The 14,944-nt window shown below is 34.5% G+C and overlaps 1 protein-coding gene across 1 annotated transcript in view; it reads right to left on the bottom strand.

The window, feature by feature from the left end:
• Positions 1-422: 422 nt before the first annotated feature.
• LOC125676603 (microfibril-associated glycoprotein 4-like) overlaps positions 423-14,944 on the bottom strand; it is a 116,235-nt gene continuing 101,713 nt past the window's right edge. The window contains exons 4-6 of the mRNA XM_056160304.1: positions 3,557-3,653; positions 2,223-2,387; positions 423-698 (exon numbers count right to left, since the gene is read on the bottom strand). Of these exons, the coding sequence (XP_056016279.1) occupies positions 454-698; positions 2,223-2,387; positions 3,557-3,653 (507 nt within the window). The 3' untranslated portion in view covers positions 423-453. The remainder of the gene's footprint in view (positions 699-2,222; positions 2,388-3,556; positions 3,654-14,944) is intronic.

Below are 14,944 nucleotides of genomic sequence, written 5' to 3'. Positions count from 1 at the left end.
ATTCTTTGAAAACTTCCTCTTCATGCATTTTGTGTCGCAAAAATAATACACCATCTGCATATAATATAATAGGATTTCCTTTATCTTGCATGATTTTACATGCAGTGTAAATTGTACGTATATTAGTACTATTTTAGGCGTACAGTATACTAAAATTTATATTACTTAGTACTACATCAGAGAGTCATCATTCAGCATCGTTCAAAATCATACTGTCTTTCTCATAATATATAAAATTGCTCTCTCTCTCTCTCTCTCTCTCTCTCTCTCTCTCTCTCTCTCTCTCTCTCTCTCTCTCTCTGCCTATCTTTCTATCTATCAATCTACCTATCTATATATCCATACACATACACTTTTCTCACCAGAGTGACAATTTCATTTATCATAAAGAATACAAAGACACAAGAATACAAAGACACCTTTTAGTTCATTTATTTAGCGTATCGACATCTATCACCATGGTCGGATCATCATGGATGTTCTTTTCAATGCTTCGTGCTTATTCCCCCAGGGAGCCCAGTTAAGGTACTTGCTACTGATCACGGCGGAGTTAGTATACTGTCCATTCAGGTTGGAAGAATAACAACTGTTATACCACCACGCTCCTTTGTGTTTCGTCGTACAACGTCCTTTATATTTGTCGTTGTCTTGATCTTTTGTTGAATATTTCATTCCATTGTGGTAGGCAAGACTGTCCCCTAAAGTAGGAAATAATGTACATTCCGTGATCTATAAACTTTGGAAAGTTTGAGTAATTAATTATTTTCATCGTCGATGATTCCTTCACTGAAAATTTATGGTTTAGACACCGAACTCTTTACAAGATGGTAACCTTGGTTATCACAAGGAAAACAAATCATAATGTAACTAGAAACATGCGCAGATATAGTACAAGTCCTCATTTCACAAAGAAACACCACATCATAATATATAGGGCAAATCCTTTTTATACCTTTGTACTTTACCTTTGTATTTGGGAGAGGGCCTACATAGGCTCTGCCTGTTCCCCAATCCTGTTGAGTTTTTCAATAAAATATGTTTAAATTATAATATATAGGGCATAAAGTAGATGAGTAGACGAACCTGTCATTGAATTGGTAATCAAGCAATAAATAGACATAATGGAAATTAGAATAAATTGTTTGTTTGTTTGTTTAGGGTGTTATGCTTACACAGCGATATCCCAGCCACATACATGTGTCGGCTTTAACCTTGGGTAGTAATTAGGGACAGTAAAAAGAGTTTTGGTCGTAAAAGGATTGCTATTTTATTTCTATTGAACATCACGATGGTACATGTAATATTTTGTGTGCCACTTGCAGATTGTGTGATCCCGTATACGGGACACCGATCAATTTACGTCTCATTCGATTAAAATGTAAATAAACACATAAATACATAAATTCAAAACGAATGAATTAATTAGACATTTCATATATAAAAAATAAACTTGCAAATAAAAAGTTTACAGAAACCATGTAAAGGTTATTGTACCGACAGGTTGTAATTAGAAGAAAGAAAGAAAAAACGCTTCGTGTAAAGCGTGTAAGATCTAAGCGTTTAAAATAAAATCGTATCATGCAAACCATCATCGTTTCACGTCGAGTAAGAAACGTTTCTTCTAATATATCGCTTCATGCGGAAAGTGTATGGTTCAGTTTGAGATGCGTTTTGTTAGGCCAATTCAACTTAATTGATAGATTATCATTTCCGCCCGCCTCTCAAAAATTGGCCCGCCCCGAAACTTGCAATTTCCGGAAAATTTCCATGTCCGATTCGGGTATTTGCAAGTCTTGTTTACATTTCCGGTATAGCAACGTAAAAAGCCATGTGAAGAAAATAGATCTATATGGTTTTCTTAATTTCTCGCGTTCTTACATGCAGGCGTAAATCTTAACTTTGGTATATTTCTGTTTGAAATTAAAGCTTAAACTGGAATTCGTCTGTGAAAATGGCATAGCTTGATATACATCTGGCATTAAATGATGCACTTCTGTTGACAAAAAAGCTCGTTTGTCTTTATTATGTTTCACAGAAAATGAAAATAAAAAGATAAAATCCTCCCACCCGCCAATACTTTTTGGTGACAATGTATGATAATCTACTAATTAAGTTGAATTGGCCTTATGTGTGAGAAAAGTATCGTGCTAGAAGTGTGTAGCTGGTGTGTTAGTACGTCTCAAGGTCTGTAAAACCCGACAATTAATGAAAACTATCCTCACCTGCCGTGCCACTGTATCCTGACACAGTCAGTTTGTATTTGCTGCTTTCGTCACCAACAAAGAACTTGGAGTATTTAGCGTACGCCTTCTGACCGCTAAATTTCTGAAGGTTCACACGGAGGACTTGGTTCCCTGATTTTGTTAGCAAGTGTAGGGCGTCGTTTCCTTTTAAGGATGAAATATTTGATAGATAATCCATTTGCTACGAATCTTAGTTTTCTTATAGCTCCATCAATATATACATTAAGGTAATTCTACCCCTCTAGAATCAATCTTATATATTTGATTGTTGATTCTTCAAATAATATAAACCCTTGGGGATGCAGGTTAGAATATGTCCTCAGTACCCCTTGTTTGTTGTAACAGTAGATGGGGCGGTCCTTCGGATGAGACCGCAATAACCGAGGTCCCGTGTCACAGCAGATGTGGCACGATAAAAATCCGTTCTTCCTCAAAGGCTGTAAGCGCCGAGGACAGGCCTACATTTTGCAGCCCTTCAACCGCAATGGTGCGTCTCCATATGAGTGAAATATTCTCGAGAGGGGCGTTAAACAATATTCATAATCAAATAATATATCTTAGTAGCAAATAAAAATGATGAAATAAGTATCTTGCGGTATTAATAATCTTCTTTATCAATAACAAGATATATACCTGAATCAATGTCAGACAATCATAATTTTCCCTAAACCGGTTGCAACGATATAATAGTAATCATAAGAATTTCATGGAAACTGTTTCTTTAAAAGATATACAAAAATATTTTTGAAATTAAAGAAAATCTATTGCATAATGGACTTGATAAATATTTCGATGAAAAGACAGTTAATGTCCTTGGATTCAATGACAGACAATATATTGAAACATATAATTGATTATTCATATATGGATATAAAGTTTTAACATCTTAATTCGGAAAGAAACGAAAGTAGAGTGTATATATATATATATATATATATATATATATATATATATATAAAGAAATTTCATTTTTGAAAATACATGTAGGTATGAACTGCAACGCTTCACGCCGTCATACTTTTACTTGATGAGTCATCGCATGAAGTATGCTGTCGTGAAGAGTGACAGTTCATGTCGTCATGTATTTTGTAAAAAGTGTTAATTGACTTATATCTTAAATTTGACAACTGCAATAGCGGTGAAGCTTCAATCTAGCATAACCGTACACAGCAAAAACCATATCTTGTAATTTAGTTCATTCAGCTACACTTTACTATTTTTGCACTGTCTTAATTAAAGCTTGCAATTGAACAAGTAAAGAAAAAAGAAATACAGGACATTCAAAAGCGTTCAACATATACATGTGTATTTACCCATCCAGTAACTTTTCCTGGGATCTCCAAATCCAACTTTGTAGGTTTGCCAGTCTCTGTAAAAATCTGTTGACCCATCAACTCGTTTCTGGATGACCTAGATAGGAAATGTATTTTATATTCATAATTAATACGGTATAATACGTTACAATCAAGGCCTACCTCCCCCTTACTTATTGAATTTTGTTTGATATTTATTTAGACACCACATACATACAGTGTACATATCAATAATTTGTACTTCAATTATACTTGCCATTTGTAATATCTTCAAAACAATTTAACAATGTATATGCATGTACTCTAGAAAACCCTTTGACGACTTGTTTTCTCATCATTTAGTATGTATTTCCACAAATACAACAAAATATCTTTAAACCACAAATCCTGAAGCTGAAAAGCTTAATTATCAACGTAAATAATGTAAGCAGGATTTATCTTTAAGGAAAACCCATAATTAAACAATAGAAAAATAACCACAAGACTACCCACCGTCCATCCTCCTCCTTCTGTTGTCATGTCACAGTACACGTGCTTCTTAGTTTTAAGATCCGGATAAATTACATACACTCCATCTTCTCTCTTTCTCTTTGGATTCTTCTTCAATATGGTTGCACAGTCTCGGTACTTGCCTTGATGAAGTAGAAGCATTTTTATTTCAAATTTAAAGTAGGAATCTAAAACTGCCAACATAACATTCAACAAGAAGAACAAAATACAAAGAAACTAAACTTTATCATATCCTTCTGATTCCAGTTTTTACTGGGGGAAGTTACATAGTATATTGGCAATATTTTGTTGAACAACGGATGTGAATGTGTCAAACTTTGATATGATATAATTAAGATTTTATCTCAGATCACTGATGATGATAAGTGCAAGAACGTTCCGGATCTGGTATACTCTGATAGGCGAATTTATGGGGAAGAAACTGCACAGGCATTAGGCATTAGGCATTTCACATGGTAGCGTTTCAACAATCTTACATGATCGTTTAGGTATGCGCAAGCTAACAGCCCGTTAGGTCCCCAAATCCCTTAGCGATGAGCAAATGGCAACCAGAGCATCAGTATGTAGCACTTTGTTGAAGTGTGTTAGGTCAAATGATGATTTTCTTTTGCGTCTGGTGACTGTAGATGGGACTTGGGTTCATTATTAAGAGCCACAGAATAAAGAGTAGAGTCATGAGAGGGTAGGGCCTGGGTCCCCGAGGTCAAAGAAGTCCAAGACGCAACCATTTGCTGGTAAGTTGATGGCCACGGTATTATGGGACGCAAAACGCGCTATTATGTTGGACGTTTTACCCAAGAGGAGTACAATAACTGGAGTGTACTATGCAAACTTGCTAGACCAGCTGAGAACCGCCATCCGTGAAAAGCGCCGAGGTAAACTCTCTTAGGGTGTTTTGTTGCAATAGGACAACGCGAGAGTCCACAATTGCAAAGTTGCAATGGATACTGTAGATTGAAACTGGTATAATTAATACCACATCCTGCCTATTTGACTGACTTAGCTCCTAGTCACTTCTTCCTTTTCCCAAACTTGAAAAAGGATATCTGTGGACGTCATTTCCGGTCTGACGAAGAAGTCGTGGAGGCAGTTGAGAGATGGGTCAATGAAAAGGACACTGACTTTTTCAGTTCTGGGTTGGTGGTACTTGAACACCGTTGGTCAAAGTGCATCACACTAGAGGGTAATTACATCGAAAAAGAAGAGGTGGATCTAAACCTGAAATAAGTTAGGCTGGTTACTTACGTATTGACTCGCCCTCGTAGTATAATGAAGGCTGTGCTGTTGGGCTCATTTAAGTATTCATTCTAGTTTACATTAGAAAGAGGAGTGTAAACTATGCATCGGCAGTCACATTTGTTTATAGAAGTTCCCCGCACTACACCGGTTTCTAGCTGTATTCTTGCAGACACTTATCATATCAGAAGTATGTTAAAGTTGTATTTAAAGGTGTGTCTGATGCTCCTGTTGTACTTGCACAAGACATTTGATTTTTGTTAGGTATTCTGCACATGTGACCCTGTACATGTATAATCTATATAGTGAGACGTTGACTTACATTATTTGCATGTTTGGTCCTACTACTACTTTATATGTGTAGCATTTCTCTTCCACATTTAAAAATGTTAATTAAATTGATTTATCAATTGTGAAAGTGGTATGAACATGATTTTTATATGAAGTTTTTTTTATGAAAAGTTGATTAAGGTCAGTCAATTATATATATATTAGTTTGACTTTGTATACTATTTCTCATGCTCATTCATATTACATTGGATTGCATATTCGTAGGCAAATGGTATTTTTTTCTTTCTTATTTTCATTGTACAGCACACTGCTATTATTTCCACTATTATATCAATATATTTTTAACTATATCTGCAGTAAACATATTAAAGAATAATGCAAATCTGGTTAACAGATATACTTCCAATATGTAAATTACTTGGCTCCACAAAAGCACGTGTGGTACATGTTTCCGCCAGTTGTGTTTTTCTGTATTTTACTATCTTGGATATGAATTAACAGCTAGCCTTAACTGTTTGACCTCGAATGTCATTGATTATTAGGATGTCCATGCATAAGTACTTGTTTTGTTACCTCATCAACACGATTTATTACGAATTACCGTATATTCTCATATACAAGCCACATTGTTATGTTATATAGTTCATTTACCGTAGTTCTGCTAGTAAACATAACTTTTGTAAATGTCATTAGGAGGTATAATTTGGTACCTTGCAGTGAATCAGCATATGCCATAGGTCAACATTAGCTTCACTCCTTATAATTTAATGTCAAAAGACAAAACTACACTCTACAAGTATTCAATTATACAAAAAAGTAAACAAACACTGAGAAATAGAAAGCACTTGCATCAAGCAAGGATTCACTTAGCAATAGCCTGATGAAGCGTCGACCAAGAAAACCGACATCTTGGTTCTATGCATAACCGGAGCATATGCTTTATTAGTCAAATTTGAAAAAGCAAAGTGGTGTTTTCAACGATTCTTGATAATAGAAGATATGTGTCGGCTACATATGTAGGCCCAATGTTCACTACACGGCACAAGATTGACTTTTCACTGTTTTAGTCGCTCCGACAGTAATTACCGGAAAGTTTTTAAAAATCTAAACCTGATATGTCATCCACCAGAAAACGTGACATGATTTACGGTAGTTTGACTTGATAAAAGTTTTAAGATAAAGTATAACTTACACTAGCATGCGGTATTGTCGCAAATTAAATCCGACACAGTAAATGCAAACAATTCACATAATGCGATCCACATGTCAATCGATGTGGCGTGCCGTCATCTGGTACACTTTTGTAAGAGATGACGCATTTTATGCTTTATTAGGCGGATCAAACAAGCCCCAAGTGAAATTGTATTTCATTATGAAACAACAAAAGTTGCAAATCTTGATATACCATTATTTTGCACATGATATCGTTGTATTAGAGTTAGAATCGATTTTTACCTTCAATGTTTTGTGTAGTTTACAATTAAAAAAAACAACAACATATGCCTTGTTTGACATCGAGTGAACAAAAGTCAAGCAAAGGTATTTCATTGTGGACGTTTTATTCCGTTGATTTTCAATTTCATGTATATTTTTCTAAAACAAAAAGTAGTACCGTCTTGAGTTACCCACTGGCCAGGGGGTGTGTCCCCATAACAAGTTATATTATACAAAATAAACTATTTTTTCAATGTGCTCGACCATTCAAATTCGTGTTACAAATACAACTGAATTATACCCGTATAATAGTTTTTACTTGCTGTAAAATTATACTAAATCTTACGACTTTTATGAAGTTGATAAATTTAACAAGTGTGTATGTTTGTGAAACGCTGATGTTCCCATACGCAAAGTTAATCCTAATACCAAAAGAAAGGTCTTGTCACATGAAATGCACATTTGAAATATTAAAGCCCTAGCACTAAGTCTTCAAACGTTTTCACCAAAATTATTTTCATTTCAAAAGTAGGTCAACCTCCAAGGTTAAGGTCATATGATCATTTTTTTTAGTATCAAAGAAAAGGTTTTATCACAAGAAATACACATGTGAGAAAAGAATGTCTGAGCACTAGGTGTTCGAATGTAATGGCCAATGTTAAGGTTTTTGCGTACAATCACAAATGAACAGATAAAAAACCATATGCCCCCTAATCTTTGATTATGGTGGCAGAAAAAAGGTAGCATACAAATGTATAAAATCTTAACGATAGTTCAACACCACCATCCCTTTGATTAGGGCTATTTAAGATATCGTTAATATTTCTAAATACTTTTCAGATGACATTGTCGATGCAATTCCCTATAGTCTATACTAAGTCATACAAAGCTATTTCGAACCAGTTTCTACATTATTACATTCTAAATACATTTCTACAAGGATGTGGTGGTCGCCATTGGTTGGAATAAATTTTGTCTTCCCCAAGTTGGACAATTCTATATAAACTACAGTGACGTTATATCACTATGGACAGGTATGCCAGTGTTAACGGAACCCTAGAGCGATGATATTTCTCCGATTATCCAGATATATCCAAACATGCAATACGAAATTTAAAGAAAAAACCCCAAGATTTACAAGTATATAAATTATCAAATGAAAAAAAAGTACATCATTAATGATTGCATTATTTTAGAAACACCGTCTCAGAAACGAGAGATGAAAACTGTACTATCACAGAAGAAAAGTGTGTCATTCAGTCGACTGAAAGTTCACGGAAAGGTCCGGAAAGGAGGCTGAATACAGAACTTATATATCCAGTTACCTTTCAGCCGTCGTTTAGTCAACTTTCAGTTCACTGAATGGTATAGCTTCATCCTAAGTAATAAATCGACCAAGAAATGTAAGAGTGTATCAATACCATGCGTGGAAATGAAAAGAAAAATGTCCTCTTTATTTGAAAAGCAGCACCTTTTCCCCAAGACAATAAAACAAAAAACCGGGTTATATTTTTCACAGCTAAAATTGGGAACATGCAAGCAATGACTATAATATGAATCATATGCAGTACACATCGAAAGTCATATATTGTATACACAATTGATAATACTTCAACACAATTTAAATGATGACAATGCTTAATTATCGATCAAATCTTAAAGAACAAAACGAACAGCGACAGATCACCTCTATTATCTACGAATTCGTAGCATTACATTTTCCTTTCTGATAGACAGGTATGCTTTCAGTTTTATTCTACTTCAGTCTTGCTGTTTTTTAAAGTATTTCTCAATAAAGAAATCAAATGAATACACAAGTTTTCAATATTCATATTTCCCCATTAATTTGGCGCACCCCATTAAGCAATGCAATTAAGGTTAGATCATTTGATCCGTTCACATATATCGTTACAGCGTTCATTAAATTTGTCATATTGAATTGTCTTTCTTAGATCGATCTGGCGACGTTACCATTGTCGGTGAAGGTCTGCAAAATTTTGGCATATGCTTGGCGCTTACGGCCTTTGAGCAGGGAGGGATCTTTATCGTGCTACACCTGCTGTGACACGGGGCATTGATTGTTGCGGTCGCATCTGAAGGACCGCCTTATTTAGTTACCTCTTACGACAAGCAAGGAGTACTGAGGACCTATTCTAACCCGGATCCTCACGCGCCCAAGTAAGTCAAAATATTGGTATCCATAGAAAGCAAGGCCATTTTTATTGATATTGAATTCCCCATCTATTCATATGTGGTGGTTAGTCTACATGTATATAAGGTAAAGTTGATTAACCTACGTTGAAAGTCTATGAGTTTGCAATCTTCAGTTTCAATTAGTGAAAAGGTTAAGGGAAAATTTAGTGAATTCAAATGTGCGGGTACGTCCCAAATCCAGATTTTCTACACGAGCTGGCATCTGTTCAATTTATTGACACAGTATCTAAATTTCTACCAATGTTTTGTCAGGAATTTACCTTTGTTGTTAGAATCTATTTTTTTCTTGACAAACACATTGACCTTTCAATCTGACATAAAACCCGATGCATCTATATAATATCTTATTTAACAGTGACATGAACTAGAGCTACTAAGTTTAGTAAATTTATCATTCTAAACTATAAACCAAATATCTTGAATCCTTTTTTTTTCAACATTCTTTTGTTATTATAAACCTGACTATAACTACCATATAAATCTCTGGTGTGTTATTTTCTGAAATTTCAAATGATTATATACTAGTAATGTCTTATCATCTATAATAATGGAGTATTAAAATTATTTCATTTCATTATTCAAAAACATACACTGAGATGTATTTCTTATTAGCATAATCAACAGCATAAAACTTACGATTTTTCTTTTCCAACATTCCAGTGACTTTATAGGTGGATACAACCTTTGCATTGAAGGAGACAGGGTCCTTAATTTCAAGATGCAAGCGTGTGAGTTTCCAAGACCACGGAATGTTCTTCAGGTCATGTTGCAGCTTTTCTGTGTAGTTTCAATGATAAAAAATACACACTTTAATTACTTTGGTTTTTAAGAAGGAAAGTTATAAAATTAGTTCAGATTAAAATGAATTGAGTTCAGGCTTCAAAAGCTTGTATTCTAACAAGGGAACACAGACGCACATACACTCACACACACAATATCTCTCTCATTATCTCTCTCTCATTATCTTCACCTTTCATAGATAGACATAAAGTAAAACATGATAAATTACATACTGTGGATTATCGGATGGACCTCGCCCGAGTTTGATCTGTCCAGCAGGACAACACATAAACACAGTAGGATGATAGACTTCATAGTGTTCAAAGTCATTTACGACTACAAAACATTTCAATGTATTTATAACAATGCAACCCTCTCATTAGTTTGTAAACTGATACTTTTTGACATGAAACCTAATCTAGTTTGTTGTGTATCCGTGTTACAGTAGCATATATAAGGGCGGTATTATGCTGGAAGAGCTTGTTGGTCGAAAGTAAAAATATTGAATAGCAATTCCGTGTTAAAGTATACATTTTTTACCTTAAAAAAAACATTTTCATCACAACGTCTTTTGTACGAACTTCATTATTCAAATCGGGTGTATCTCCGAACTGAACACCAATACGATACCCCCACAATAAATTCTTAGACATCAATGAGATATACCACAATAAATTCTTAGACATCAATGAGATATACCACAATTAATTCTTAGACATCAATGATATATCTCCACAATCAATTCTTAGACATCAGTGAGATATCCCCACAATCAATTCTTAGTCATCAATGATATATCCACAATCAATTCTTAGACATCAATAATATATTAACACAATCATTTCTTAGACATCAATAAGATACCCCCAAAATTAATTCTTAGATATCAATAAGATTTTCCCACAATTAATTCTGATAACCTGTTCTTTAAATAAAATATACAATACATTCAAGTACATGTATTTTCAAAAGTTACATTTCATATCTTTCGAAGTGGGCTAGAAAATCAATGCATGCCTTGGAATTAGTTAAAGGCACCATGTTCCATTCATGATACAACACAATATGATATTGGTGTCTTCCAACTTAGCCAACCTTTTACAAAACAATTGCTATATCTAAGTAGGAATGTAGTGCAGGTTATTGTCACTTGTTGATATACTGTTGATGATATACATTTCAGTTTATGCAAACCTAGAAAAGAGAAGATGTGAAACAATAGGAGACTCGTTCCTCGCTATGATACCTTGATTTATTTACGAATTCGTCTATATACGTTTTACCTATTCGCTTACTCATATTGGTTTTCTTTTCTCTATGGAAGATCAAGTGAAAAATGATTATAAAATGAGTGAAATCCCTCGCTTACTACGAGATTGAGTCCGGGTGTTGCGTGTAGATCAATGCACACTGAGGGACATTCAGTAAACGTTTGTTTAAATGATACTACTAACATATACCGGTAGAATTCTGAACTTTCTCAATTTAATTAAGAATATTTACATTTGCAACTGTTTTCTCCTACATAACACTATTACGAGCAATACGTATTTATTTCTGGATAAATCTACTACGGGGTCAACAGAGTACTACTTTTACTAAGGCAATACACATCTAGCAATCGCTCTCACTTACTACAGAAATCTTTCAATAGATGAAATCAACATCACAATATGTATTTACGGTTTTATTTGTATTCCAAGCAGTGAACTTCCATCAATAATTGATAAAAACATTTCTGTAAACAATGTCTTTAGTTACTAGCCTACTAGGCCTAATGTATGTCTAAAATTTCGTCTCCTACAACTTCATCCTGGTCCTCGGTGATGCGGAATTGTACTTACTGCTAGACGATGACATTAGGCTTTAGCAAAAAGGTCATTCACAGGATGTATGGCCGATAAGTCGTCAAAGTGCATTAAGACATACACACCACACTGCTTCCGTGCCATAGCAGCCATAGTGCTTGATGTCGGTTTCCAAGTTTATGTCGGGACATCGAAGCGAGGCGTCGTTAAAAACCTATTACAAAAAATATCGAGTCAAAAGAAGCGTTCAGTGAGCTCATGTTGATCAACAATTACATATCCAAATCCAAACCGTCCCTTACCTTCGTGCAGTTCCACATTCTCTGCGATGTTCAGTTCTTTCCGGAGATTCATCTGAGCTGCGTCCTCTGTCCTGTCTATAAAAGATTTGCCTACACCTGACGACTGCCGTCCTGTTCTTCATGTTCCTCCATCTCAGTCTTCTGTTAACTCCGCAATATCCACAGAATATCTTTCAAAGTCGGTCTTCAACGTCTTCACTTTTCAAAAGTCAAAGCGCATCACAACTCTAAGTGTAACACTGCGCATCCCCGTTTAAATCATAATTCCCCCACCCCCTAAAATTAGACATATGGAAGAGGTTTCCATTATATACTCCCGAGTTAATGTATAAGTATATGTTGATATACTTGCTTTCTAGCGTCTTAATAATTAAAACAGTTCTTCATTTTATAGAACTTTGTTTTGTGTTGTCGTCATTTTGAACATCTATGACGCTTCGTTGTGGACGTCAACAATTTGAAATGTATGGAAACGTGTTGTTAACACAATTCAGCAATGTTACCAACCAAAAATGTAAATATAAGTAATAAGGTATCATTTAAAAATATTTATCGGGATATAAATACGGGTTGGTACATGATCAAATTTTCCATAAAGCCCTTCGGGCTTTATGGAATTTGATCACGTGACCAACCCGTATTTATATCCCGATAAATATTTTTAAATGATACCTTATTTCTTAATTAGATCCTATGATCCGCTCATCTACTATACCTATGTGTAGCGATAGTAGATGAGCGGATCACAGGATCTAATTTTAATTAGATTGGAACTATCTCAGTCAGCAAACATATGTTTTCGAAATCAATAATTCAAAACGCAATTTCTTTACTCATGATAGTTGATGGGAGCTATAGTTTGGTTGTGAAATCTATATCTCTCATTCTCATGGTTGAAATAGATAGCGATATTCGGGGTACATGTATGAGATAAATACTTATTATACTGCGATGTTTCTCTCCTGTTTCTATTTTGTCAATAACAAAAATTGTACATTACCACGTGGGTGTAGCCATTGATGCAGTGGTGACAGCCTGTACTGTGAAGGCGGGGTTACTGTGATATCTACATACTCTATGGATAGCACTGTATATGTTGTATTCATTGTTGACATTTCTGAAATATTATGAAATTCGTCAAAGCGCACTTGAAAGAACGGTAAATTATGTACCGTTATTTTATATTAATAGAAAAACAAAACCGATATGCAACGCTTATGTGCATCTAGCTACTTATATCTATATAAAAGATGAGTTTGATGGACATTTCTTAATCATGTTTATTTTCTAGCTATTTAACGATATGAATATTAAAGTATAGTATAATGCAGTTAACAATCGCCTTGTTTTGATAAATTTTGCAGTCTTGTTGAAGTGATCGAAGAAATGTTATGAGAAATCCCAATTCATTTAGAGATATTAAAGAGACAAACCCTTTAGTGGCAGACTGTAAATTATGTTAATACATGTATCCATAGAAATTTCTGAATACATATATTTATATTGTGTATTTTGTTTTGTTTTTAATTTATGTTTACATGTAACAACAGGATTTTATTTCTCTTATTTTTATTCTATCATTTTATCCCTGTTTTAGTAAACTATAAATACTAACTTCCCTTTTCTGACTTTAATGTATTCTATGCGAAAGAGAAGGTAATTTTCAACGCCTTTGACGACTTAATTTTAGGGTAATTGAGGAGATAATTTGATAGATCTATAGGGAAGTCAGCTGCAATAAAGATAGCTTCAGTTTTGTGCCCTTCAGAATCAGATATTTTTACAGTATTAGGAAAAGTTTTGACCTTCATGTTTGATATACTATATATGTTTGATGTCTGAAATTATCACTTCTAATAAATTATGAACTTTACGCTGTGTATTTTTTTAAAGGAGGAATACTGTGGTTTAATGTGTATCTGTTTGGTAGACAATTGGAATATTTTACATGCTCGAAAATTGAATGTGCTAAACATTTGACTTACACATCTTTTCTGATGAAAGGTGAAAATAACGAACACTAATCAAGTAATATAAAATAAAGAGTTGGGCAAACATGGACCCCTGGTCATACCAGAGGAGGGATCAGGTGGCTAGGGAGAGTTGGCATCCCCTGTCGACCGGCCACATCCGCCGTGAGCCGTCTATCTTGATCAGGTGAAGAAAGTAATTAGTATTGAAAGAACGACCTAACAATTGAAATGAAAAAATCAGACAGTATTCGACCAAAAAGGTTGTATTTTCAAATAAGACCACAGAATTTGGAAATGCCTGAGTTTAAACTAGAGTGTTGAAACCCTTGTAACATCATTTTTTATCAGTAACTTGCTTTGATTTATAATTGATCATGCACACAACATAGTCTCGCATATCGAATAATATGATGCCCGGCATGTGGCATTGCATTTGTGGTATTCTGCATGCAGTTTCCATACAATATCCAAGGTACTGGCTATACTATCTGTCTATCAAAAATTAACTAAAAAGATATGTATTTCAACATCACCCGAAGTTGTTATCAAATTTCATTTGAAAGCATTTTGTACATATGGTCACTTTCTAAATTGAGGAAAGCTACTGACAAGTTGATTTCACGAAATTTTCAACAATTTCGTTTGAAGACAGCATTTCGTAATTTCTATGGTCGCCATGACGATTTTGAAAATGCAACCTGTGTTTAGGTCAAATAATTTATTTTACTTGTAACACGCAATTTGATTGGCTGAACACTCTGGAAAAAAATATTTTATATTGTATAATGTAACTTGGTATGGGGACACGCCCCCTTGAGAACCCAAAACGGCACTACTGGT

Source organism: Ostrea edulis, chromosome 3 (genome assembly GCF_947568905.1).
Source record: "Ostrea edulis chromosome 3, xbOstEdul1.1, whole genome shotgun sequence".
Lineage (NCBI taxonomy): Eukaryota > Metazoa > Mollusca > Bivalvia > Ostreida > Ostreidae > Ostrea > Ostrea edulis.
The sequence above is the reverse complement of the archived record's forward strand: the minus strand, read 5'-3'. Positions and strand labels throughout refer to the sequence as shown.